Below are 26,919 nucleotides of genomic sequence, written 5' to 3'. Positions count from 1 at the left end.
AAGTCTGACTTTCAGAGGTACTGTGATCCTATTGATTTCAGTTGGAGTTATGGGTGCTGAGCAATTCTGGCAAAGTCCTGAAAATGTCCTTTTTACACCACCTCCGCAATGGGCCATTAAACTGAATCTGAACTAAGGAGTAGTTTAGTGAATGGAAGTGCTTTGTCACTAGCTTATATTTGGGCTCGTCTGCACTTCAAATACCGTAGTGGCTCAACTGCAGCGCTTCAGAGAAGATGCTTCCTTTGCCAGTGGCATGGTTTCTGCCATTGGCATAGGTAATCCACTTTGCCAAGAGGCAGTGGCTCAGGTGGCAAGAGAATTCTCCCGTCGGCCTAGCGCTGTCTACACCAAGGGTTAGGTCGGTTTAACTATGTCTCTTGGGTGTGGATTTTTCAAAGCCCTGATCGATGTAATTATACTGACCTAATTTTCTGGTGTAGGCCAGGCCTTAGACACAAGAGCCACAGCTCTATAGAAAATTACATATTTATGCAGGACATACGTGTTAAATTGACTAGGCTAATAGCCTTTATGAATAGGAACATGGAAGCTGCCATGCTGGATCAGACTCCTCTAGTTCAGTATCCTGTTTCTGATGATACTGTAGGGCATGTCCCCAGTGGGCCATGAAGGCATGTTTAGGGGAGGGGGGGTATGGCAAAGCCTAGACCAGCCCCCACAGAGAGCGTGGAGGGAACATCACCCAGCCCCGCTCTGCCCCCAGCTCTGTTCTGGCCCTGGTTCCTGTGCACTTGGCTGCAGCTCCGCTCCTGGACCTGCCCACAGCCTTTGCCCCGCCCTCAGCTGTGGCTCCCTTACCCCTGACTGTGCCCCCTTACTCCGCCCCCTGGGAGCAGTGTCCCCAGTGCTTGAAAAGTTTAGGGCCCACTGTACTAGATGCTTCAGAGAAACCCCCTTGTGGGCAATGACATTCTAATGACGTGGATGAATATGGAATTTTTGTGTCTTTGTGCCATGGTTTGTGTATTACCGTAATTTCCAGGAGCCCTAGTTATGGAGCAAGAATCACAGTAAGTGCTGAATGTTATTTCTACATGCTAATTCTGTAACTAGACCTAGCCCTTCACCCACCCCGGAGAAAGAGAAACTCCCTTCTCTGGCAACACAGGACAGAGAGCATATGGGGGAGGAGAGTGTGCAGGGAAGGACAGCAGAGGTGGAAGGCTGTTTCATGCACAAGGCCAGCATGAAGGGAAATGTGAATCTATGGGCCTAATTCTGCAACCTCTTCTATTGAAGTGAATGGGAGCTCGATGGAGAAAGGAGGGGTTCTTGCAGCAGCTGGGGCTGAGTGCAAGGAGATGAGGCAGTGACAGGTAGGTGGAGGAATGGAGTGAGGCAGAGGAGAGGTTGGGCAGGGCCTTCAAAGTCAACTTATCCTTAGAGGAGAGAATTGAATGAGATTTGATTTTTAAAAGAGAACAGTTCCCTGTAGCTAGTCTGTTAATTTCTAGGCCTAAACTTCATGTCTTTGACTACCTGAAACTTAGCAATGAAGTTGGAACCAGAACATGTTAAATTCTCAGGCCTCTGCTCTCCCAGAAGCTGCAGGGAGCCCCTCCAACCACTCCATGCAGACTCAGCGTATAGGCAGCTGGGGAATTAAAGCCTTTGTTTCAGTGGTGCTTCAGTGACCCTCTTTCCCTCACCTCCCATACAGAGTAGTAATAGTAGTTGCATCTAAATATTTCCTATACAGCTCAACAGGAGTTTGCTTCTCCAGTAGGGACTGAATGTGGGGAACAGGGCACAGCCCTTCCTGTACTCATTCTGAGGTAGTTAGTGACTATGAATGTGTGGAAAGTCAATTAGCTCCCCTCACTCAAGTGCTTGCGCATGCAGGAAGTCCCGGTGCACAATTAAAATGTGGTTCTGCTCTGAACTGCCTTGGGGAACTCTGTGTGAGTCTCAATGAATCCAGAGCAAATGCGTTCAGTTTACCTATAATGGGATGTTTTCTCCTACTGCTGGCCCCACTTACCTTCAGGGCTTGTCTCTGTTAAAGCTTCTGCATTTTGTATTAGATGCACAGAAGGAGCCCAGTTTGGCTCTCAGGGCTTGTCTACATTACATACATATAGACACAGAATGGAGTTAGCCAAGTCCAAAGGGTTCTGTCTCAGACAGTGTTTGTATCACCTTTTCTTCTGTATCCCCAAAAGCTTATTGGCCGAGATACTAATGTTAATGAGACACAACCAACCAGTCATGCGTTTTTAACCCCATTCTAGGGGAAAACTGCAGCAATTATAACTTATTTTAAAATTTACAATTTATTTTTCTATAGCGTCTTTCATACAGGATGCTTTACAGTTCATATACACAAAGAGGGTGTAGGAATTTAAAGGAATGGTCAGCAGGGGAGGGAAACTGGTTATATATAAATATACACATAATATACACACGCACGCATGCTGGATATTATATATGGCATCATATATACATACAATAACATATACATGGTGTATTAAAGGCATTACATCCAATTCAGAGTTTCTCTTAGTACAGGCATGTGATAGGTGGATGTGTCCATGGTTTGTATTTGACACAGGGTAGAATTAATGTTAAGAATAAATGATCAGAATGATATTAATCCGGGGCCCTTTAAAAGCAGACTGTGTTTGCCGCAGACTAACACCTCCAGTAAGACAATATCCCAGAGCATGGTGGCTGATAATGTTAACACTGATTCAGGAGAACAAATGGCAGGCAGCCCTGAGCGTGCTAGAGGATGCACATTTGGGGTAATAAGAAGGAACTGAGAAAAACAAATTTGGAAGGGTTTATCCATATAAGCAGAGGGGCCCAGAGCCTCAAAGGTATTTAGAGGGCCTACTGCCCACTGAGACCAATGAGAGTTAGCTGCCTACATGCCTTTGAGGATCTGGACATGAAAGCAAGCAATTACAAAGCTGTCACTGCCCTTTAAAGGGAGTCGGGCTCAGCCACACCTGTGACGGGTCAGCTACTGGCCCGCTGATCCCAGCTGGTGTGGGAGCAGACAGCCTTATTTGTTATTAGGCCCAGTGGGAAGGGGTCAAATGGCTGTGAGAGTGCCACTGGAAGGCTGGCACTGTGGAAGGATGGTTGTCTCCTCTAGTAGGCCCTGGAGAAGGGAAAATGCGAGGCCCCAAATTAACAGCCACTTTTGAAAATGTTGCCCTTAAATCCCCTCCCTTGCTTCCCCCAGCTGCATAATGGGGAAGGCACAGTTCTGACTCCCCTCCCAGGGCGTGGCAGCACTCACCGGAAGGTGTCTGTAGCGTGTCCCGCGAGGTGCTAAGCATGAGGATTCTCCCACCTGCCGTGGGGTTGCAATGGGTTATTGCTGCTGCCACTGTGGGTGCTGCCTGCTGCCATGTCACTCCCACTTGCTCCACGCGCTCGCCTGTCCTCTTCCAGGACACACGACCAGCAGGACTGAGTGTGGGCTAGTGGCACAGCTGGTAGGGTCAGAGGGCAGCAGGCTTGGCAAGAGCTCCCGCTCCACCACAGAGGCTGTGGGGTCACTCCCTTGGGAAGGGGCGTCTCCCTGGGCTAGAAGCATTTTGGCTTCTTAGCTGCAGGTCCCTCCTGCTGTCTGACTTGGTATGCTAGGGGCCTATCTAGGGAAACCCCGGGAGGGGGGTCTCTCTAGCTCCCTCTTTGGGCTCGGGGGGGTCCCCTCTTAGGCAGGGGCGGAGGGGAAGCAGTGTTTCTTTGTACAGTCATGCACTTGTGTGCTGCCATGAAAGCCCTGAGCCCTTGGGATGATGGCTCAGACTGCGCTGCCTGTTGCCCAGGGTTATGATGTGGTGGTGGGGTTTCAATGCCTGACACAGACCAGCCTACGTCTCGTCCCCTCAAGGCCGTGGGGGGGGGCTCTTGCTTGGCTCATTTGATGAGCGGCTGCCTGCGTGGCCACTCGAGGGGTTTATAAGTGAGAAGTGAAGGATGGTGCGGGCGGGGAGGAGAAGAAGCTGACCCGCAGGCCACTGCTGGCTGGATCCTTGCTTTCTGAGGAAACCAGCAGCTCGTCACCGGTCAGGCAGGGGTGGCGGGCAGAGTAGCCACTCTCTTGCCCTCTGGCACCCATCCTTTGCTGGCAGGGGACGAGCGTCACCGAGGGGAAGCTGTAGGCATCCAGGACGGGGTGCACACTCAAGGCGTCAGGCACCTCAAATATGTGATTGGCATCAGAGAAGGTCACCAGTGCCTGGGTGGAGTCGTACGAGCTCTTCTCCATGTCATCTGAGGCGTATGACTGGGGGCAGCTGCCCTTGGTCTGGCCCCTGTGTCGCAGCAGGCGCAGGTCGTCTCGGAAGTGGGGGTTGAAGAGCAAATAAAGCAGGGGGTTCAAGCAGGCAGGTAAGGGCAGCACCACCAGCAGGACTGACTTGATGACTTCCGGGGTGATGAGGAAGAGGTTGAGCATGGAGGAGAAGGTGAGGAAGGCTACAGGGCAGTAGAGGAGACAGTTGGTGAAGATCAGCCAGGCCACGTGCTTGATCATGGCGCAGTCCCAGAGGGTGTCGAACTCCCCTTTCAGCAGGTTGCAGTAGAGCCGGATGTAGGTGCCCGTGATGATCAGGAAGCATAGGGTGTTCACCATCACCAGGGCCACCATGAAGCCCAGGGTGGAGGATTTCCCGTCGGGGATGGGGTACGGGAGGCAGAGAGGGGACGCGCCGTACTCCCCAACGGAGAAGAGTGGCAGCGCCGCGGCCGCGCAGGACAACGTCAGGCAGCCCAGCGTGGCGGCTTTAACGCTGCTGAAGGAAGGCGACTTCCCGTACAGCCGGAAGCAGGAGACCGAAACGCTGCACTGCACGGTGGCCAGAGTCAGCAGGAGGATGGTGGCTTCCGAGGCGAAGACGGACAGGAAGCCCGTTGCCCTGCAGCCCGCGCCCGTCTCCCACCTGGCCCCGTACTTGGCAAACTGCCCATAGGTCAGGGCGTCGACCACGGCCAGCATGCTGCAGTAGACGCCCGTCAGCATATTGGCCCCGGCTATGGAGCCGATGACGAACTTGACCGGCGAGAGGTAGCTGGGCGAGGCGAAGACGGCCAGGCTGACCAGCCCGTTGCAGAGCACTGAGACCAGCGCGATGGCCCAGACCCCCAGGCGGATGATCCAGCTCTCAAACAACTGAGTGCAAGGCTTGAAGGGACCTGCAAGGAAACAAGGCCAAAGTCATTGACCCTGCTGTAGCGTCGCTGATACGGTACGTTGACCTGATCCCAGCCAGGGCTTGACCCAGCCAGTCCCACTCCCATTCAGCATTACTAAGCAGAAGTGGGTCGGAAAAAATGCCCAAGACCCGCTGAGGGCACTTCTTACACAGGAGACTTTTCAAGGGCCCTGTGCTTCCAGTGTTACTCCTGAGTTCTGCCCCAATGTCCTCTTCCCCCAGTTGCCTAAGGGGGTGCTGGTGCTATCCAGTGGATAAGAGCACAATGCGTATAAGTAGGAGCGAACATTCCTGAGCAGGACAGCGAGTGTAGAAACGGGGAGGGCTGTGTTGGCATCTGTGTGCATGGCCCCGGGATGTGTGGCGTGAACGTCAGCCCTTTACTCTGACTTGGTAAGTTTCTGGAGGGGATGGTGCAATGAAACTGCCTGCAATGGCATGGAGCCGATCTGTGACTGCTAGCGGCAAATATCTCCACAGGCCAGAGATGGGACACTAAATGGGACACTGAGTTACTACAGAGAATTCTTTCCTAGGTGTCTGCCTGGTGGGTCTTGCACACATGCTCAGGGTCTAACTAATCACGATATTTGGGGCTGCAAAGACATTTCCCCCCGGAAAGTCAAGACTAGCTTCTGCAAAGCAACCCACATGTGCGGGAGCCTTGGGTGAACATGTGAAGCATGGCTGCTCTGTGTGGTACCAGGGTAGGTGGTTTGGTCTGCAGCTTCCTATACTAGTGTGTGATGGGGCCAATCCAATCCCCTCTTCTGCTGGGATATACAGCCTTCCTAGGCATGGGACCTGGTACAGGAAAAGGCTGGAGGTGGGAAGAGCTCTGTAGAAGGGTGGGGTTACCGTGAGTCCTCCCTCTCCACCTGAGAGGGCACTAGCTCCATGGCTTCAGCGTAGGAAAGAGGAATCCCACTCCTGCCCCCAGGACCCAGCCTGGATTCTGGTCTATGTGTGTATGTAGCGAGTGGTGAGATGTAGGGGAAAGGACATGGGAGTTGGCTGCATTAGAAGGGCCTCGAATCTTATTTAGAGGCGGGGTCTCCCCTCAGCTCACTGCTCACCGGGGCTGGGTGTGCACTGGATGGTGGGGTGCAGCTTTGACTCCTCAAACTCCAGCTGGAAGTCATCCATGTCCAGGTCATCTAGGCAGGAGAAGGAAAAAGGGAAAATGAGCTCAGAACAGAACACTGCAGGGACACAAGGCCAGTGCCAGGCCGGTGCCGGGACCTTTTCAAAGGTTACAAGGCAAGAAGGGACCACTGTGTCATCCAGTCCAACCTCCTGCTTAGAACAGGCCAGAGACCTGCCTTGAGTTAATTCCTGTTTGAACTAGAGCAGATCTAGAAAAACATCCAGTCTTGATTTAGCAGTTGCCCATGTTGGAGAACCACACCACAATCCTTGGTAAGTTATCACTCTTAAAAATTTACACCTTATTTCCAGTCTGAATTTGTTTAGCTTCAGCTTCCAGCCATTGGACATTGTTAGACCTTTGTCTGTCAGACTGAAGAGCCTGTTATTAAATATTTGCTCACCACGTAGGTACTTACAGACTGTGATCAAATCACCCCTGAACCTTCTCTTTGTTAAGCTAAATAGATTGAACTCCTTGAGTCTCTCATTATAAGGCAGGTTCTCCAACCCTTTAATCATTCTTGTGGCTCTTCGAACCCTCTCCCACTGCCTGTGTTTGTGAGACCAACCTGCAGGATTGAAGGGGATGTTGCAGTCTTGCTTGCCCTTTGTGTCTACTGCTGTGGAGAGGGTAGAGGGTGCATGTCCCTGGAGAAGGCTGTTGGGTTGGCAGGGAAGCCAGCCCCTCACCATTTTAAAAACGAGTCTCACAATATTTGATGTTTTAATTAAAGCCCCATGTCCCAGGGTCATGTGATTACATGGGCATCTCACTTAAAAAAAAAAAAGTGGCTGTTCCTAGCCCTCTTGGTAGCGGAGAAAAGCCTGAACACGTGACCCAAGAGTGTTAACTCGATAGGGCAGGGTCTGTCTTTTTTTTCTGCCTTTGTACAGCACCTAGCGCAAGTGTTGTTGCTGTATGCCTGGAGCACTGAGGTGCCCTAGTCCTGGAGCAGGAGGCCACAAAAGGTGGTCCCTGCCCAAAGAGCTAACAACCTAAGTATGATGGGGTCTTGACCAGGCCTGTGTGTTACAGTAATACGATAGTAACCTAAAGACTCAAACTGGAAGGCAAAGACAAAGATCCCAAAGTTTGTTTGTTTAAAATCTCACAATGTTTTGGGGCCTGGCTCCCCATTTTTGACCATTTGGAGTTGGTCCTGCTGAATTTTGCCAACGGGAATCTTTGTGGGTTTTCAAGTGGCCTAGCTCCCTGAACCAGTGGATTCTGATCTCAGCTGGGCCATAGTAAATATGAAGCTGGTTGGATCGGTCTTGGTTGCACACAGGTGTAAATAAACTCAGTCTGGCCTGCTGTGTGCTCCCTTGCAACTGCACCCCGACCACAGCTCATGGGCTGTCCCGGAGGAGCAGAAAGAGATTCCCGTGCTGGCTGGAGCAGCAGCTGAGAAGGGTGGCGAAGGGGGGGCAGTGGGGAGGAGGGGTAGAATGCAGCTGTAGTCTTTATGCTTGCACCCTGAGGGCCAGGCCTATTCCTGGTGTAAGAATCAGGTGCCTGTGGGCTAACCCAAGACCTGCTTTTCTCCATTGCCACTCTCATATCAATGACATCTGGCCCCAAATAACCCAGTTGATTGCTGCTAATCCTTAGCTATGGAAACACCAAAACAAGGGTGAGTGCTCTCCCATTGCACCACCACAATGCACAGCACCAACTGAGGGGCTGCTGTTGCTAGCACACCCTGGCTTGGATCCCTTGTGGGTGTTCTCGGCACCCTTGTTTGGGAGCATCTCACCACAGCCCATGCTTCCTGCCCTGTAGGATGCGGGGAGACTCTTCAGCCAAGCCCCTAGGGCTAGATCTGAAGAGATGGGATCCTCCATGTGGGGGCAGTGGAGTGGGGGAGGTTGTTGATGGGGATGGCTGTCCAATGCAAGAAGTAACTGTTGTTGTTTGCAGAGGCCATGGCCAAGGGAACATAGGGCCAGATTTACAAAGGTATATAATTGCCTAGAGATGCAGATACCCACCTAGTGGGATTTACTAAAGGGCCTGAGCAGCTTAGAGGCCCAACACAATGGGCACCTAACCTGCTTAGGAACTTTTGACCATCCCACTAGGTACCTGTCTGCATCTTCCAGTCCCTAAATACTTTGTACATTTGGCCAAGAGTATTATTTCATCATCATAATAATAATAAATAATGTGCTGCCTTCAGCACCCCCGACAGATTCTGTGGCCTTCTTGGTTCTAGGAAATCTTGGAAAAAACAGGCTGCTTTTCATCTGTTTGCCCAAGCATTAAAATTTTGCTGCTGCTCTGGAATCTGGCAAGAAAACACCCAGAGTGGGGTGGAAAATATTTCCTCCTTGTACTTTACAGTCTTGTAAACCTATCGAGTCGTCTTCTGCTCTCAGGCCCTGGCACACTGTGTCTTGATCCTCTGACAATGGAAGCCTTCAGTTTCTCTGGCCCAGCCCTTTCCTGTTTGGGAACGTTGCTGTACGTAAGGCCGTGACTGCTTTGCATTTAACAGATGCTCCATACTGCAGGATGGTCCTGGGCCAGGGCCACTCTAACCAAGGCAGGAAATGTAAACTGGGAGTTCCTCTCCTCATTGGGAACGTGGGCACACGTCAGCCGGGAAAGCACTGGAATAAATGAGCTATTCCTCAGTGAGTGGGAATATTCTAACAGTGCCCAGCTCTGTTCTAGCAGGGCAGGTTGCCTTAGTTTTGTAACATCCCCTAATGTGTTTATTTGGACTCTGCTAAGAGGCCTATGAGCCTTTGGGCATGGGTGCTCAGATGGTCACTCCATGGCTTGATGGGCTGATCCCAGGAGCCTGAAAGCAGAGCGTTGGGGCGCTAATCCGTAGAGCAGAGGGCAGGGCTAATGAAGAGTGACGCTCTGTATTAGCTATTTCTCACTCCATATAGATCTTGTTTTCTGCCATAACCAGGGCTCTCACACCTCATAATTTATGAATAATGTTACGAATGAAAGGCGGCCTGGCAATGAGCTGCATTGCTTCTCTACGGTAGCCACATTACAGCTCTGAGCATGTCAGCGACTGGGATAGAAGAGGCTGTGTTGCCCAACTGTCTAGTCAGATGATCTTCTGCTGTTTGTTTAGCTTGAGGTGCTAAGAAGGCGAGCTAGGCAATATGTCTGGAAAAGGTGCATGTTCTCATAAACATCCTTTAGTCAAAACAACCCAAGTACACAAAGAAGCACCATTGTGTTCCCTTTGAAACTGGTGGCAAAACTCCTATTGACCTCCATGGGAGCACGGTCGGAAATGATGGAGGATGCATGCAGAATCCATTACAAATGGGAGTAAAAAGCCAGTCTATGTTTTATGTGTGACTGTCACAGATGCAAAGTGCCACCCAGGCAGAAGTGAGCTACTCAGTCCAGTCATTCACTAGGAACAGGAATTTCTACAGCCAGGAGAAAGGGGCTCTGAGTTGGGTCCCTGAGACAGCAGCCAGTCTAATTATGAACTGACAAAATCAGCTTGGTCAACAGTTACCACACAATGGGATCTAAAGTCCCTCAGTTATTTCCTGCTCTTCGTTTGGGGGAGCAGCGGTATCCCACATCTTTGTTATCATTTGTATTATGCTAGCACAGGGGTAGGCAACCTATGGCACATGTGCCGAAGGCGGCACGCGAGCTGATTTTCAGTGGCACTCGCACTGCCCAGGTCCTGACCACCGGTCCGGGGGGCTCTGCATTTTAATTTAATTTTAAAGGAAGCTTCTTAAACATTTTAAAAAACCTTGTTTACTTTACATACAACAATAGTTTAGTTATATATTATAGACTTATAGAAAGAGCCCTTCTAAAAACATTAAAATGTATTACTGGCACGCGAAACCTTAAATTAGAGTGAATAAATGAAGACTCGGCACACCACTTCTGAAAGGTTGCCGACCCCTGTGCTAGCATCTGGAAGCCTCAGCTGAGATTGGGAACCCACCGTGTTACATGTTTTACTGACATACAGGTGTGACTAGAATGGGGCAATTATTTTTGGTCAAATAGTGAAGTTGCCCCAAAATGAAACTATTTGGGAATTCTAGTTGAATTTAACTAATAGTTTCGGCTGAATAAAAAAAATAGGAAAAAAAGAAATGGACAGAATTAAATTTTGACATTTTTGAAACAAAATGTTTTGACTTTTCATTTTGACATGGTGTTTCATTTCTAAATTCCATTCGATTTGTTTAATTTTTTTTAAAAAGGGTAAAAAGCACCCAAAGGTAACGAAACAACAACAAAAAAATTGTTTTAGGTCAAATGAAAATTTCATTCAACCTGAAATTAATTTTTGTTTGTTTGTTTTGGTAAGAAAACACAAAGTTTCATTTTTGGTTCAAAATGAACTGATTTTTATTTTATTTTTTGGTTTGTCCATCAAACTGTAAAATCAATATTTGCTCAGCTCTGTTCTTGATGGTCCCTGCCCTGAAGAGCATATGTCTAAATAGTTGACAATTTCAATGTCAAATACCATAGCATGGTGACTGCTGGCGAATGGTGACCTTTCATTGATGATAACTGTGCATCAGACAGAAAGACAATGTTTTCTCTCCCCTGAGTTCGTCTGTTGGTTTTAGGACATGAAGCTTATATTTTATAGCCTTGCTAATTTTTGCTGCCATCTTTGTTGTCCTTTCTTCTGCCAAAGCTGTAAACTAAGAGAGACCAGTCACAACTGGGCAAAACAGTGCCACTGATTTCATCCTGCTCTCAAAGCTGATGGCTGCTAAGCAAAACCTGGTCACTACATTTAGCAGGCTAAATGGAAGTAGTGCTCACTGGGAGGCAGTGTGGTTTAATGGATAGTGTACCAGACTAGGAACTCAAGACCTGGTTTCTATTTCTGGCTTTGACTTGGTGGTTGACCTTGGACAAGTCATTTTGCCTCTCCGTGCCTCAGTTTCCCCATACTGACCTCCTTTGTCATGTGCTTTAAGATCTACTGATGGAAGGAGCAAGTTATCATTTGAAAACCTGCCCCTCAGCCTTTCTTGCAGGCTATCTTACAGCAATGAAGTGGCTGAATGCAAACTGTTATATACTGCTGCTTCCTCGCCTTCGTCATGTCCCACCCATCAGGGTTGGTGGCTCTTGTTCTTGACCTCCAAGCGTTCTTGTCTGGTGAGTGTTCTAAGCTGACACCAACCTTTTTCATGTCCTCCTTCAGCATCTCAAACCACCATTTTCTAGGGGTACGTCCATACTTACCGCCGGGTCGACGGGTAGCGTTCGACTTCTCGGAGTTCGAGCTATCGCGTCTAATCTAGACGCGATAGTTTGAACTCCGAACGCGCTCCCGTCGACTCCGGAACTCCTCCACCGTGAACGGCGGTGGCGGAGTCGACGGGGGAGCCGCGGACTTCGATCCCGCGGCGTCTGGACAGGTAAGAAGTTCGAACTAAGGTAGTTCGACTTCAGCTACGCTATTCACATAGCTGAAGTCGCGTACCTTAGTTCGACCCCCCCACCCTAGTGTAGACCAGGCCTCAGTCTTCCTTGTGGTCTTTGTCCCATGATTATTAGCTCTGGTACTCTCTGGCCATCCTATCCCATATCTTGTCATCTCACATGACCAACCATATCAGGTGGTACTCCCTCAGCTTTTCCATGATGGGGGCTACCTGCGTCATGGCTCATACCATTTCATTGCGTAGCCTATCAGCTCTCATCTTACCCAGCGTCTACCTGAGCATTCTCATTTCGGCAGTGTGCAGTGGTTGTTCTCTCTTCCTCACTGGCCAGAGTTCCGACCCATACATCATGGCTGGCCTAATCATGGATTTATCACTTTGCTCTTTAGTTTACTTGGCATGTCCTTAAAGCATAGAGTTCCCATCAACCCCCTCCATTTCACCAAGGACGCGTCACATGGCTCCTAACATCCAAGTTCATCACTCAGCACTGAACGAGCTATGGAAGTTGTTGCACAGACATGAAGTGAATACCACCCTGTTTTACTGGCTTCTCGTTGTCCCTCTCAATGGAGCATTGCATATATTCAGTCTTTTGTTGGCTGATCCATAAGCTATTTTCTTCTAACACAGCCCTCCATAGTTCTAGGTCCCTTTACAGTTCGGATTTATCTTCATGGCACAACCTAATGTCATTGGTGAAAACATGCTGCACGGAGCCTCTCCCCTAATCTCCTGAGTCAAGGTGTCCACTACAGTTACAAAAAGGAATGGGCTTAAGGCTGAGCCTTGATGTATACCTACCGACTCGCTGTTGGTGCAGTTGCTTCTGTTCTCTCTACTGGTGTGCTACCCTCATACATGTCTATGATAGTCTGAACATATGTCTTCAGAAGATTGTGTGGCTGCAGGCACCACCATAACAATTCTCTAGGAATTCTGTCATAGGCCTTCTCTAAATCCAGGGATAATAAGTGAAGTTTCTTGCATCTTTCCCTGTGTGTCTCCTGCAGTGTTCAGGCTGCAAACACTGCAGTAGTTGCTGACCTTCCTGGCATAAACCTGAATTGGTGGTCAACTGCTTGATACTCCAACTCCTCCTGAAGTTTTCCTCCATAATTCTTTCCAGTCGTTTCATCGTGTGGCTCATTAAGTTGATGGTAGAGTTGCCAGGTGTCCAGTTTTTGACCGGAACACCTGGTAGAAAAGGGACCCTGGCAGCCCTGGTCAGCACTGCTGACCGGGCCATTAAAAGTCTGGTTGGTGCAGGGCTGGCAGGCTCCCTACCCAGCTCTGTGCAGCTCCCTGGAAGCGGCATGTCCCTTGGCTCCTAGGCGGAAGAACGGCGGCACCTGCAGGGGGAGGGAGCACACACCATGCAGACCCGCCTGGCTGCGCCTCTACCTAGGAGCTAAGGGACATGTCAAAGCTTATGGGGAGCTGCCTGAGGTGAGTGATGCCTGAAGCCTGCAGGTCTCACCTCCTCCCGCACTCCAACCCCCTGCCCTGAGCCCACTCCTGTTCCCAAACTCCCTCTTCGAGCCCGAACCCCTTCCTGTGCCCCAACCCCCTGCCCCAGCTTGGAACCCGCCCCACAACCCAACCCCCTGCTCCAGCCTGGAGCCCCCTCCTACACCCCAAACCTCTCATCCTTGGCTCCACCCCAGAGCCTGCACCCCCAGCCGAAGCTCTCACCCCCTCCCGCACCCCAAACCCCTGCCTTAGCTTGATGCCCCCTCCCACATGCTGAACCCCTTAGCCCCAGTCTGGAGCCCCCTCCTGCACCTCAAACCCCTCATCCCCTGCCCCACCCTAGAGCCTGCACCTCCAGCTGGAGCCCTCCCTCCCCCCCACACCACAACCCCCTGCCCCAGCCCGGTGAAAATGAGCGAGTGAGTGAGGGTGGTGGAGAGTGAGCGACAGAGGAAGGGGGGGATGGAGTGAGCAGGGGGTGGGGCCTCAGAGAAGGGCGGGGCATGGGGTGGGGCAAGGGTGTTCAGTTTTGTACAATTAGAAAGTTGGCAACCCTAGTTGATGGATTGGTAATTACGACATTCTTGTACATCTCCCTATCCGATACTTGATGTGCTCTTCCTTCACGCATCAGGCATTTTTTTCAATATGGAGACTTAAATTGAAAAAGTTTATTATCATCGCCACTCTCTCATGGCCTAATGCTTTACATGCCTGGGCTGGTCCTGCATCGGGTCCCACTCCCTTCTCACCTGTCATCATCTCTAGCATTATCTGAGGCGGTTGTCTGAAGCTGGAATCGGGCTTCCCAGCACGGGTAGATGGTCATGTGTTAGCCCTGCTCAAGCTAGCATGCTAAAGTAATACTGTGGCTGGGGGAGCATGGGCAGTGGCTCGCGCTAGCCACCCAAGTACAGACCCGGGGGTCCAGGTGGGTATGTACTTGGGTGACTAGCCCGACCTGCTGCCAATGCTGCCCCGGGTAGGCTGTTATTTTTAGCATGAAAGTTCAAGCAGAGCTAATACGTGTCTGTAACCGTGCTGGGAAGCATACTCCCAGCTGCAGGGTTAGACTTAGCTAAATTCTCCACCACCGGGATAGGTCTTGTAAGGTTGTTGCTCGTGCATACTTCCCGCAACGGTTTCTTCACATCCTCCCCATTGAACAGTTTCTCATAGAACCCTGGCCACCTCCTACTGATTTCCCTGTCTTCCATCAGCACTCTTCCGTTTTCACGGTTGATACTTCACAACTCCCAAGTCCTCTGTGCTTATTTGCCTAATCTTGGCTAATCTATAGATTCCTTTTTCCCCTTCTTTCGTTAATAGACTTGTGTATGAGGCTTTACATGCCTGACCCTTAGCTTCCACGTTCATGGTTTTCACCGTTTTCTTTATCAGCATGTATTCCTCATAACTTTCCACCGTTCTTACTTTCTGCCATCGCTGAAACCTTGCCTCCTTCTTCTTTACTGCTTCCTGCATATTGCTGGACCATCACCACGTATCCTGGCCATGACATTCCCCTCCTGTTGGTTGCCCACAGACAAAGTTCTTCACTTTCTGTAATATTGTTTGGCTATTTCCCTCCAGTCTTTGCTGGTATTATCGTGATCAGCTTGTCTTTGTCCAACCTTCTTAGAGCCTCATCCTTAAATTTCAGACTTATCAGTGAGCCCCCACTTTATCCTTGGTTCCACAACTTGTCTTTTGCTCCATAGCCTTTTCATCCGGAAGTTCATGACAATCAATCTATGTTGCTCCACTATCTGCTCTCCTGGGATCATGTTACAGTTTCTTATGTTTTTTAGATCTCTTCCTCTTGGCAGGAAGTAGTCAGTCTGGGATCTGTATGTAATTAAGTTACATGGGCCACGGGCTCTGGCTAACCCTAAAGTATCCTTCAGCTTCACTTCTGGTTCCAAAGTCTCATCCTCCAAGACAACTGTTGTAGCCATCACTGTGTTCTCAACCTGTCCATTGGGGTCAGCTCCAATCATCAAGTACTCACCTTGTGGTTCTTCACTTAGCACTCGGTCCAGCGCTATCTTCTCAGAATTTCTTCTTCTCAGTCATACAACCAAACTCCAGCATGTATATTTGTTCTCTGCTCAGTGCTATTCTAACTTTTATCAACTGGTCACTCTTCCTTTGCATGTCCACTAGCTTTTCCTGTAACATTTCTGCTATGATTATTCCTGATCCATTCCGCCTTGCTTCTGAGCCCTGATACATTATCTTGTAACCCTCCCTTATGTTCATGGATTTCAATCCCTTCAATTTTGTCTTTTTGTTTACGGGCAATCTGCACTGTCCTTTTCAACATCTTGGCCACTTCTCTTGATTTCACAGTCATTGTTCCCACATTCAGGGAAGCCAAATGTAATTCTTGGACTCCTTTCTTTAGCCACATGTGCCCAGAATGCGGTGGCCTTTTCCCATTTTCCACAGCTGTTAGGTGAAGCAGTTGCCTGTCACGTGCAGGGGACATCCTAGCATTGTACTGAAATACTCTCTGGAGACACAGACTCACAGAGCATGTGTGATTGGCACAACTTTTACACACCAGCTGGCCAAGTCTGATGCTCTTGGTTTGAAACTGGAGTCCCTTCTCCTAGGTCAACTGCTTACCATAGCTAGCAGGTCCCATCTGCCTGGAGCAATCTGGTTGTACGGTGCCAGTTTCCTGCCTTTCACACCATTGCTACATGCTGCAGGGCAAAAATCCTGGGTTATTTGTTCTTAAGCAAGAAGCTTAATCTCTGGGGGGAAGGGCGGAGAGCTTTGTTCCTCCTAACTGAGGCATTTAATGTACTGTCCTGCTAAATTCATGTAACAAGGCCTGGCTACAATTGCTGAAGGCCACACAGGAGGCCTTGGGAATAAAACAATAACTAATACGTTAAAATAGCAATTTATACATAGGTTTAAAAAATCACATGAGCAAAAGTGAGTCATGCACAGGAGACGCAAGGGTCCATTATTGAATGTTTAATGACTGAGACATGCCAGGGCCATGCCTAGCTAAGCACATGCTTGTACAGTCCATGCACGATCTTTGCACCTTCAGACCATGGGAATTATTCTTACAGGCATTTAGCATAGGCCTAGGTGGCTCTTCCTCCCTCTGGGCTGCCAATAGTCTCATCCCTCACACAGCATCCCTCAGAATTATTCTGCTTCACTTCCTGGTCCTAATACCCTATAAACACCCTAAGAGGTGTCGGAACTAATCCATCTCAAGGCCTCCTGGAAGGTGCTGAACACCCTTAACTCTTATTGACTTCAACGGGAGCTCCGGGCGCTCAGCCCCCGGCAGGATCGGAGCATGACAGAGTAGCCACTGAGCGATCAAATGGCTCAAGTGGCAGTGAGCAAGCTAGTCCCTGAATGGTAGGGATCTGCAGGGAGTGTCCCTGACACTCACAGCACAGCCAGTTCATTTTACATTTAATTGAAATGGCTGTAATTTGCTGGGCCAACGCCACAGCTGTGTGCACCAACGTTGTTAAAGTATGGGACATGTTACCAGGGGCGGCTCTAGGAATTGCGCCGCCCCAAGCAGGGCGGCGCGCCGCGGGGGGCGCTCTGCGGTTGCCGGTCCCGCGGCTCCAGTGGACCTCCCGCAGGCGTGCCTGCGGAGGGTCCGCTGGTCCCGCGGCTCCGGTGGACCTCCCAGAGGCACGCCTGCAGATGCTCCACTGAAGTCGCGGGACCAGCGGACCCTCTGCAGGCATGCCTGCGGGAGGTCCACCGGAGCCGCCTGCCGCCCTCCCGCAGCACGCCGCCCCAAGCGCGCACTTGGCGCGCTGGGATCTGGAGCCGGCCCAGCACATTACTGAAGGAAACAATGACAAGGCTGCGAAGAGGTTCCTGCAGCGCTGATGTTAACATATGGTTTTACATCACCTACTCAGTGTTACTACCCAGCTTGCCATGATTCCTGGGCCTGCCGCACTAACAAGAGCTAAGTTTATTAGTTCCCACTAATGAAGCTTATTCATAGGCTCTAATAGATTGGAGGGGGGAGGGGGTACAGACTGCCCTGGTCAATCATGTGGGGTCTATGGACCGTTTTCATAGCTATATACCCATAATTCAGACCAATATCATAGAATCATAGAATACCAGGGTTGGAAGGAACCTCAGGAGGTCATCTAGTCCAACCCCCTGCTCAAAGCAGGACCAATCCCCAACTAAATCATCCCAGCCAGGGCTTTGTCAAGCCTGACCTTAAAAACCTCTAAGGATGGAGAGTCCACCACCTCCCTAGGTAACCCATTCCATTCCATATCTATCTATTGGTTTTGTTTCAAAATTTCCTTCTAGCAAATTTTCCAAAGGAACTATTTTCCGCTGGAAAATGCTGAGCCCATTAAATGGAGACATTTTTTTGGGGAATGTATCGATTTTGTCAGCATTTTTATGGGAAATTACCCACACCTTTCATTTTGAGTTGAATGTTATGATACTGTAATTGCTAATGTAATATAAAAGTTGGAATGGTTCTACTAATATATAATATGGTCAGAATGATAAAGGCAAGAGTTTGGAATAGTTCATTTTGTGAAAAATGAGGCGATTTGGATTTTTGGTCCCTCTTTGGGGCTAAATGAAATTTTGAAATCTCAGATTTTCCTGCAGTTGGGAATTGAGCAGCTCTGGTTTTTCGAGCAACTCTGCTCACTTCCTGGCCCAGGGGAGAGGGCATCATAGCAACTTATGACATAAAAATGGATAGGACCATGCTTTCAACGAAGCGTTATCACACAGGATCTGCTAATCCTTGCTCTGGGTTAGCACAGCATGCCTGGCAAGGCAAGGGTGGACCGTGCATTCTCCTTAGAGTTGCAAAAAAAGGCACAGGCCAGATTCTACATGGCGTACAACTGTTTGGTGCTGTACCTCTGGCAGAGCATGCACCTAAAACGAGCATTAGGCCTCAGTGTAAAAGGGCACAGCGCCAGTGGATGCCTATGCCACCTCCCTCCCTGCTGCTGGTGCAGGGGGCATGGCATGGGGTCCCTTATGTCTGACTGATCACCTGCTACTTTATCAGCCATTTGGCAGCTCTGCATGCCAGGAGACCAGCTCAGTGCACAGCAGTCCCAGTGGCAGGGGAGTAGTGCCCCCTTCTAACACACCAGGCACTTGTTGGCCCAGAAGGAGGATTGAGCCTGATGTGTTTCTCCTCTCAAGTAGGGTGACCAGATGAGATGAAGAAAATATTAGGACACATTGGGGGGTGGGTCTGCCGGCAGAGGAAAAAGGAAAAAAAAACAACCCTGTGTTGCTGGCGGAGTGAAATATTGGGACAGTCCAGATTTTATTGGGACGGCTGGTCACCCTACTCTCAAGGGACTCCAGAACTAGTCAATATGCGTGGGATCACGTATTTACACAAACACGTAAAAAATCAAGCAGTCTCCCAGCTGCATTGTGAAATTCTCTTACTTCGCTCTGTAGGTTTGGATATCAGCAGCTAAACAGGAGCTGTGGGTCTCATATTTGTATTCGTCTTTATCAGAAGGTTTCCCCCCCACCCCCGCCTCCCCCAAAGGATCCAGCTCATGCTGCTGGGGGAAGCTGCCAGTGTTTGCTCAGTGCACAGCAAGCATCGATTCCTGAGAATACTGATGCATTTCATCAGGGTGAAACCTACAACCCCAACTTTTCAGAGTGACAAAGGCAGAAGTCATGGGATTGACCCACGGTCCCTCAGTTTTCAGGCAAATTGGGCTGTGCATGTACATTTTAGAGCACTTTGTTAATTAAAGGCAGATCATTTGGGTGTGCATGGAGGGGCTTTATCTCAGGAGACCCTTGACTGCATGGTCCCAACTTTGCACTCTAAAGCTCTTTTCAAGGTAATCTGCCTAAGCATGCACATTCAGGAGTACTTTGAGACAGGTCACTTGGGAGGAGAATGTGTCTTGGGAGCCTGCCTGATCAAATGACCCCAAATTTACGCCACAAACTCTACCCCAGGCTCTCTAACGGCACACCAAATTTCAAGATGATCTGAATGTGCCTGTCAATTTTAGAGCACTGTAACCAATGGGCTTGAAACCGACATGCTCCTGTACTGGATCTGGATTGCAGCAGCCTGCATACCACTTTATGCAACCAGGCTAATAACTTTGGAAATATTGCAATCAGCAGCTGGCTTTTGGTGTCCTTCATGAGATGAGATCAAGGGATGTCTACTGATGTCAATTTATGTGGCTCCTGCATAAATGTACCTCTCATTCCAGCTCTGGGCATAAATCAGAACCAGAACATCTTAAGAGGCTGGTCATTTTTTCGGTGGGGGAGGGGGAGGAGGATATATCTACTGAAACAGAAAGTTTCATTCAACCTTAACTATGCTATCACTCCTGCATAATCTAGCCCCGGTATTTATCTCATCTGAGCCCACAGGCTGACAGTGTTTGCTGGATGGAGCAGTATTTCCTTTTATTCGTGCCTGACTGTGGACCACTTTTGCCTGGTGTTTTGATTGCCAGGCACAAAAGGGTTGGTTTTCATTGTACCCTCTGTGATTTCCAATCCTTGTTCCCGTTCTGTGCTTTATGCTTTCTCGTCCTCCTTTATTCTCTTTCAAGCAGTATTCACCCTTATCTGGTGCGTTACACTAGAGACAGAGATGCTGTATGATCAGCATTCTGCGCGGGAGTTGCACTGTCACAGGGTGACCAGATGGCCCAGTCACTAACTCAGGTCAGATTGTTTGAGGGGAGAAATAGTCCTGAAACTAAAAGAATCGTGGGAGGGGACTGCTCTTTCCTAAATGTGAGGCCACCAGGGAGCCTGCCCCCCAGCTGCTGATGAGTTCCGGGCCATTCTGTCCAATCCAGGCTGGTTTGGAGATTCCAGCCTAGCTCCACTGGGCCCTTAGACAGTGACACTGATTGCAGCCCAAGGTGTCCGCATCCAGGAAATGATACGCCCCCTGACCAGCCAGACATGGAAAACTGTGGGCCTGCTTCTGTTTTACACTGATCTAATGCCAAGCATTGCCTTCGCTGGAGTTCTTCCTGATGTACCCCGGTGTAAGAGAATGCAGAATCAGGCGCAAATATACAGCCAAACCTGGCCCATGAATTGATCACAGCTCAGCCTAATTTACTTACAGTGGTTATCAGCATGACCCGGAAACAACCCCATGCTCCTCTTGTGGGCATCCTCATCTTCCGGGCTCACGTCTTCTGTCTCCCACTGGCTGGATACCTTGAAGAAGTTGCTACAGACTCCATAGGCGCAGCACTGGTAGGCATAGGGCACTTCTAGGATTCTAGGGAGGGGAAAAGCAGGTCTCTTAGCTACTTCATGTGGACTGTGTTGGAATTGCAAGCTATCGCTTGAAGAGCAGGGAGAGTTTCCTGCTCCTGCTTGCAGGCAATGGGGCTCTATAGCAAAGCCTGCAATGTGGGTCAGCCTGGAAAGAGGCAGCTTAAAAGCCAGGTTGGGAGAGTTGTGCCTTGCTGCCTTAGGGAGCAGCCTGTTTTTGTTCTCTCTGCTTTTTGGATTCTTGTGTGTTATCGTTCTGAAGTCCAAGAAACAATGTCATGTTACATTGCAGCCTTCCAGTGAGGTTTCTCTGTGTGTGTGTGCGTGCTGAGAATGTAACACGTCACTGTTCGTGAAACCAAGGGCCTGATTTCCCATTGCCCTATGCTCGGTGCAGTTGGTGCAAAATACGACTAAACCAGGATGGGGGGTGCTCTGCATCCTTTGCCCTGCTGTAAGTGATTCAGCCAGCACAGGGCAGGAGTAGGTGGATGTCCTGTTCCTGAACCGGTTAGTACACATGTCCAGGATCCAAAGAACAAGTTAAAAGCAAGTATTTAACCTCACAGCAAGCTGAGGAGCATTGTGACAACATGGTTAAGTGTCATGCGCGCTCTTCCCAGCTTCACTTTGCTTTACAAGTATCAGAGGGGTAGCCGTGTTAGTCTGGTTCTGTAGAAGCAGCAAAGAATCCTGTGGCACCTTATAGACTAACAGACGTTTTGCAGCATGAGCTTTCGTGGGTGAATACCCACTTCTTCAGATGCAAGTCATGCTGCAAAACGTCTGTTAGTCTATAAGGTGCCACAGGATTCTTTGCTGCTTCTTTACAAGTAATAACTCATGACATCCCTTGGGAGCCAGATGGCTGAGTGCTACCCTCCCTGGCCCTCAAGCAGGTGCCTGTGTCTTGGGGGGGCGTATTTTTACCCTTTTTGCCGACTGTTTGGAAGGTGCACAAACTACAGAGCCACCCTGGGGCAGTCTGCACACTGTGGCTTGGTTGAGCCTCTCACCTGAGTGACCCTTCAGCATGTGGAGTAGCTTCTTGTTCTGAAAATGCAACTTAGGATCCCAGTCGTCAGGCCAGGCCTCCATGGTGCCCTCCTTTTACTGCTCTCAGACCACAGCGCGTCACCCAACACTGGCTGGACGCTCAGCTCCCATTACAGCCCCTAGATGATGCCCCAGCACTACCTGCACCTGTCCAGGCTCTTGAGAACACTGCGTGTGCACCTCACTTTGGCAGAGGCATCGAGACGGTAACTATCCAGCATGGTGATGGACTCACCAAAAACTCTGAGGATGAGGGGGACTCGGGCATAGGGGTTAGATTAGAATCTGAAGTCGGGGATACCCCAACTAGCTCTGCCAGCCCTATGGCCCTGGGTCATGCCCTGCCAGCCCACTCAAGGAAGCCTAGCTACGTTTCTCGAATTCAGCAAGATACCTGAATGCAGCTGGCTGCTAATCAGAATCAAGGCCAGTAATTACATCCTGTATTACAAGGTCAATTAAACCACAGCTGAATATCATCAGGGTTAAATATCAGGGCTATCAGGCTGAAACGGCACTTCCACCACTGACCGCAAATGCCTGCTTCGTTTCTGGAAGCCAGTAAAGCCTGGCAATCCAGTCGAGACAGCCTTCAGTTTTCCCGGCAGTTAAGGTCTTTTGACAGGATTAGTAAATCTGGGGAAACTCTGTAGTCTAAAAATATGGTTTTGTTTTAAGTTACCAAACATTTCTGGCCGAGCCCCGGGAGGCAATGGGAACTCTGTATACAGATCTGCTTCCTGTTGTAAACTGCAGATTAAATCCTATTACCAAAAGGTGGTAAGAAAGTGAAGATCCTTAGGAGGTGGCTAAGAACTGTTTCCAGATGCCCCCATCAGAAAGGGCAGCAATTAGGATTGAAACTGTCTCTCTAGCACTGGCAAGCTGATGTTTTGGAAAGACCAGTGGGTGCACAGGCTGAGTCTGAGTCGAAGAACCACCTTCCCCATGTCAGCTACACCGATGTAAATCCAAACCAGCTAAACGGACATCACTAGGGTTAGTCTGGATTCACACCATTGCCTGGGAAAGCTGAATTTGGCCCAGTGTCACTGCACGGTATTAGCCTGCGTGTCAGGACATGGGGCATGCCAAGCCATCCAGTTTTTCTGAGCTACCCCTTGGGAAACAGCCACAGAGCAGGATGCTGCTATAACAAGACAGGGATCAAGAGAGCGAGTGCCTCTGGGGTCACATTGACGAGGCAGATTTAAAAGGCAGTGTGAGGCTTATCCCCACCAATCCCTCAGCTGCCAACACCAACATTTTTAAAAACAGCCTCTGATGCTGGCAGCCTCCATTTTTGGAAGCCCAACTTGAGACACTTTGGGTCTGATTTGCACAGGTACCGAGACCCTGTGGCTCCAGCTTGGGGCATACACCACCTCTGAAAACCACCCAATAACGAGGACTCCCCAAATCAGAGGCCACTTTTGAAAAATGCTGGCCTTCACCTCCGAGTCAGGGCATGAATGTGGCTCAGCCACTAGCCACAGCTTACTGTGATAAGGGGACGGCGCTAAGAACTCACTGCTAACATAGGTGCTGAGGGTCGCCAGCACCGCTGGGAACATGAAGCCGGCATTCCCAGTGCAGAGGTGGCCTCGGTGCCTTATGCAGCATTGTCTTGTTTAGCTGCCGGCTCATTAATCCATAGCAGACAAGACACGGCCACACAAACAGCATTTACTGAAGGAAAGCTGGATGTCATTAGCTAGAACTGGCTTCTGAGAATGTTTTCCACTCAGAGACGCCCCAGGCTCATGCCCCTGGCTTCACAAGCTCCGCTTGTGTGTGTGTTTGGCGGATGTGAGCAATGGGACGTTAAGCGGAACATCAGTTTCCCACGGAAGGCTCGGAAGGATGGATGTGGAGTGTTAGCATGAAGCTGGGCTTTCTCGACCTGCCGGCCTGGAAGAATGGCAGGAAAATGTCCAGTAAACAAGGAGAGCAGGAGTCTGATTGAAATAAACAAAGGCCCATTGGCGAGACCCACATGGAGCTCGGAGGATAAAGGTGAACCAGGCACCCAGAGCCAAACCATACCTCATCTTAGGGAAGCTTTCTTTGCTGAAGGGCTCAGACAGCGCTGGGTTGCCTTGGAGCTTCAGATGGGTCAGTCCACCCAAACCATCCAGCGGCAGGGTGACCAGCTGGTTGTCGGTCAAATCTCTGTTGTAGTGAAAGAAGGAGGGGCAGCAGGATTAGAGGTTTGCTGATCAGAGGTGTGTTAACCGAGAGAGGCTGGACAGCTCTGCAGATGACCCATGGTCATCTTGACCTGGCAGATGTCCAAAATATGATACTGAAATGAAGAGGGCAGGAGGTGTTGCTGGGCGCTGACTGGGGGCCAGTCCCAATTGGGGGATGAATGAAAAGAAACAGCAATCATTAGGGGAGTGCCATCGCCAGGGGTGCTGGGGGGGGGGCGAGGGGCCATGGCCCTCCCACTTGTTGAAAGTGGACAGGCCTGGGCCATCCCCTTTTTGCCCCAGGCCTCGCCCCTGCCCCTCCTCTTCCCTCTGAGGCCCTGCCCCCCGGCAAGGCCAGAAGCTGGAGCCAGGTCAGGGTAAGAGCTGTGTGGGCAGCTGTGGCTCCTCCACCTGCCCTGGCTGGGAGTGCTGGGGGTGGGGACACAGGCCAGGGGCTGCTCTCAGGCCCCCCCACCCCCGGGCAGGTGGAGGGGCCTGGGCTTCCCGGTTCAGCGCCAGCTTCTGGCTTGGCCAGGGAGTGGGGCCTTGGGGGGTAGAGGAGGGGCAGGGCCACAGAGTGGGCAGGGCTTTGTTGCCTCCCACTATTAGGAAGACTCCATCACTGCTAGCCATTGCTCATAGAATCATAGAATCTCAGGGTTGGAAGGGACCTCAGGAGGTCATCTAGTCCAACCCCCTGCTCAAAGCAGGACCAAACCCAACTAAATCATCCCAGCCAGGGCTTTGTCAAGCCTGACCTTAAAAACCTCTAAGGAAGGAGATTCCACTACCTCCCTAGGTAACCCATTCCAGTTCTTCACCACCCTACTAGTGAAAAAGTTTTTCCTAATATCCAGCCTAAACCTCCCCCTCTGCAACTTGAGACCATTACTCCTTGTTCTGTCATCTTCTACCACTGTAGAAGGTTTGCTTATCTGCTGTAAACTCTACTTTGGTTTTCTAACTTGCTCTCGTAATCATGGTCTTAGAATGGCTTGATCTGCTCCCCCACTCCCACCATCCTTCACTTCCCATTTTCTTGAGGTCTTTTAAAATTAGACGATTTTCTGGGTTTGGGTCTTGGAAGGCCAATTAGCATGGCAAAGCACTATCTCTGATATTTTCCACATGACATCAAAAGTAGGGTCCTATCCCTGATTGCAATCACATACTCAGTTTGCTGATGCCTGACCATACATTAGCTTTGGCTATAGGGTGAAGTCTTTTGTTCATCCCCTGATCAGCTACAGCATGGACAGCTGCAGCCCAAGCATACTCATCGTGCCCTGTTAACGTGGCTCAGTCCTGACCTAGGGTGAGACTTTGCCTCAGCTCTCCAGTGAAGGGGTCAGAGTGTGTCCCATTCAAACTCAGCCCTTGGCCCCCTGCTCAGGCTGCTACCCAGCAATTCTGGGGACTGGACACCTGTCCGTTAGCAACAGAGACCAATGGATCTTTGCACGTAAGCTACTGAATGGTCATCAGACAACGATGACTTTTGGTCAATACCCATCCCCTGATACGTTTAGACTGGTGAGCCATCACTAGCTTCATGGCAGGATCATGGCATGGAAGAAGGCCGGCTATGAACAGGAAGGCCCCAGATCCTCAAAGGTATTTAGGACCCTAACTCCCAACGAAAGCAACCTTTGAGGAGTGGGGCCTAAGTCCCGTGGTGATATAGCATCCACGCTGATCATTAGCAAAAGGCGTCTAGGGAAAATATGGATCCCATGGGAGGTAAATGGGCAGGGACCTTGAGGGTTTGGGCCTATCTCTGCAGCATGGGGTGCAGGTCACTTGCTATGATCATCTGAGTATCTCACCAAATCCAATCCCTGCCATTGTAGGCCTTGGGCACTGGTGCACCTTGGTCCCGCCTATTCTCTGCCTGTGGCACATAACAGTTGAGTCCCCTTAGGGCAGTAATGCCTTGTTTTAATTCTGGTTGTGGAAGTGGCTGGGTGGTATTTAGTGGCCTGTGATTCACAGGAGGTCAGACTGGATGATCTGTGTGTCCCTTCCAGACTTAAACTCTGTGACTCTTTCTGGAGCTTCAAGATTTCACTTGAGAGGCATGTTCAGTTGCATGTGTTTTCATGAGCACCACAGCAATCATGCAGGGCCCTGTCTGCCAGTCTGTCTGTGCGGGCATTTATACCACACTCATCACTGGCGTGTGTGAGCATTTTTGCCCAGCCCCCTTTCTGCGAGGGAACCTCAGGTCCCCACAACAGCACTTTCCTTCACCCACTGCAGGAGTAATCTCGAAGCAACTTACAGCTTGGTGAGCGAGTGGAGGGTCGCAAAAGCCTTCGGATGAATTGACTGGATGTAATTCCAACTCAGGTCTCTGCAAGGCAAGTACATGGCGGTGAGAGGGGGCTGAGGAGAATGGTGGGGTGCCTGTGAATAGAGAAGCTATCGAGATTGGTAGGCCAAGATGTGAAACCCAGCCACTATCCCTCCAAATCTCAGTTTCCAAGCTCCCCTGGTTCTCACCATGCCCTGGGAAGACCCCTCTCTTACTGAGGAAGGCCAAATTCTCATCAGCCCAGACCGGATCCCCAGTAGAACCTTCTGAGTCCCCTCTGCTGGCATGTGCGTTCTCCTTTTCCTCTCCCATGTCCCTTCTTCCCTCCCTCCATTCTCCCCCAGGCTGCTGGGACTCTGGGCATTATCACTGAATGTCCTGGGCACTCTCTCAGCAGGGAAGCCATCAGAAATCAAGCTAGGCCAGATCTGTACCCCCTGGAGCTTTGGAATCCAGCTCTGTTAGCACGATGGCTGCACAGCCCCTGTCAGGGCCCAAGTTGGCTGGCCCCTGAGGAAAGATTTCCCCCCCCCCCCCCCGCTTTGGGTTTCTTTCTGCAAGTTTGGGGACTTTTGAAATACTAAACTCTGAGGTACTGGCAGCTCATGGCTTCCCCTTGGTGCCAAAGCAGCAGGCTACTGGCCCTGATACCCTCTGCTCCCGGTACAGTGACACTACAGGGAGGCCCCCAGGAATGGGCAAGCAGGGCTGGAATCTGTAGGGATGGGGTGTTCAAGTGTGTGCGAAGTGCTGGTGTGTACATATTAGCATGGATGGCGCGAATGGATGGGGTTAGTGGGCGGTTGTGTGTCCGTATGAGTTTGTGTGT

General features: G+C 50.2%; 1 protein-coding gene across 1 annotated transcript in view; it reads right to left on the bottom strand.

Moving 5' to 3' along the window:
* Positions 1-2,371: 2,371 nt before the first annotated feature.
* LGR6 (leucine rich repeat containing G protein-coupled receptor 6) overlaps positions 2,372-26,919 on the bottom strand; it is a 103,529-nt gene continuing 78,981 nt past the window's right edge. The window contains exons 11-15 of the mRNA XM_045012298.1: positions 26,058-26,129; positions 23,631-23,756; positions 20,372-20,532; positions 6,272-6,352; positions 2,372-5,175 (exon numbers count right to left, since the gene is read on the bottom strand). Of these exons, the coding sequence (XP_044868233.1) occupies positions 3,938-5,175; positions 6,272-6,352; positions 20,372-20,532; positions 23,631-23,756; positions 26,058-26,129 (1,678 nt within the window). The 3' untranslated portion in view covers positions 2,372-3,937. The remainder of the gene's footprint in view (positions 5,176-6,271; positions 6,353-20,371; positions 20,533-23,630; positions 23,757-26,057; positions 26,130-26,919) is intronic.

Source organism: Mauremys mutica, chromosome 4 (genome assembly GCF_020497125.1).
Source record: "Mauremys mutica isolate MM-2020 ecotype Southern chromosome 4, ASM2049712v1, whole genome shotgun sequence".
Lineage (NCBI taxonomy): Eukaryota > Metazoa > Chordata > Testudines > Geoemydidae > Mauremys > Mauremys mutica.
The sequence above is the reverse complement of the archived record's forward strand: the minus strand, read 5'-3'. Positions and strand labels throughout refer to the sequence as shown.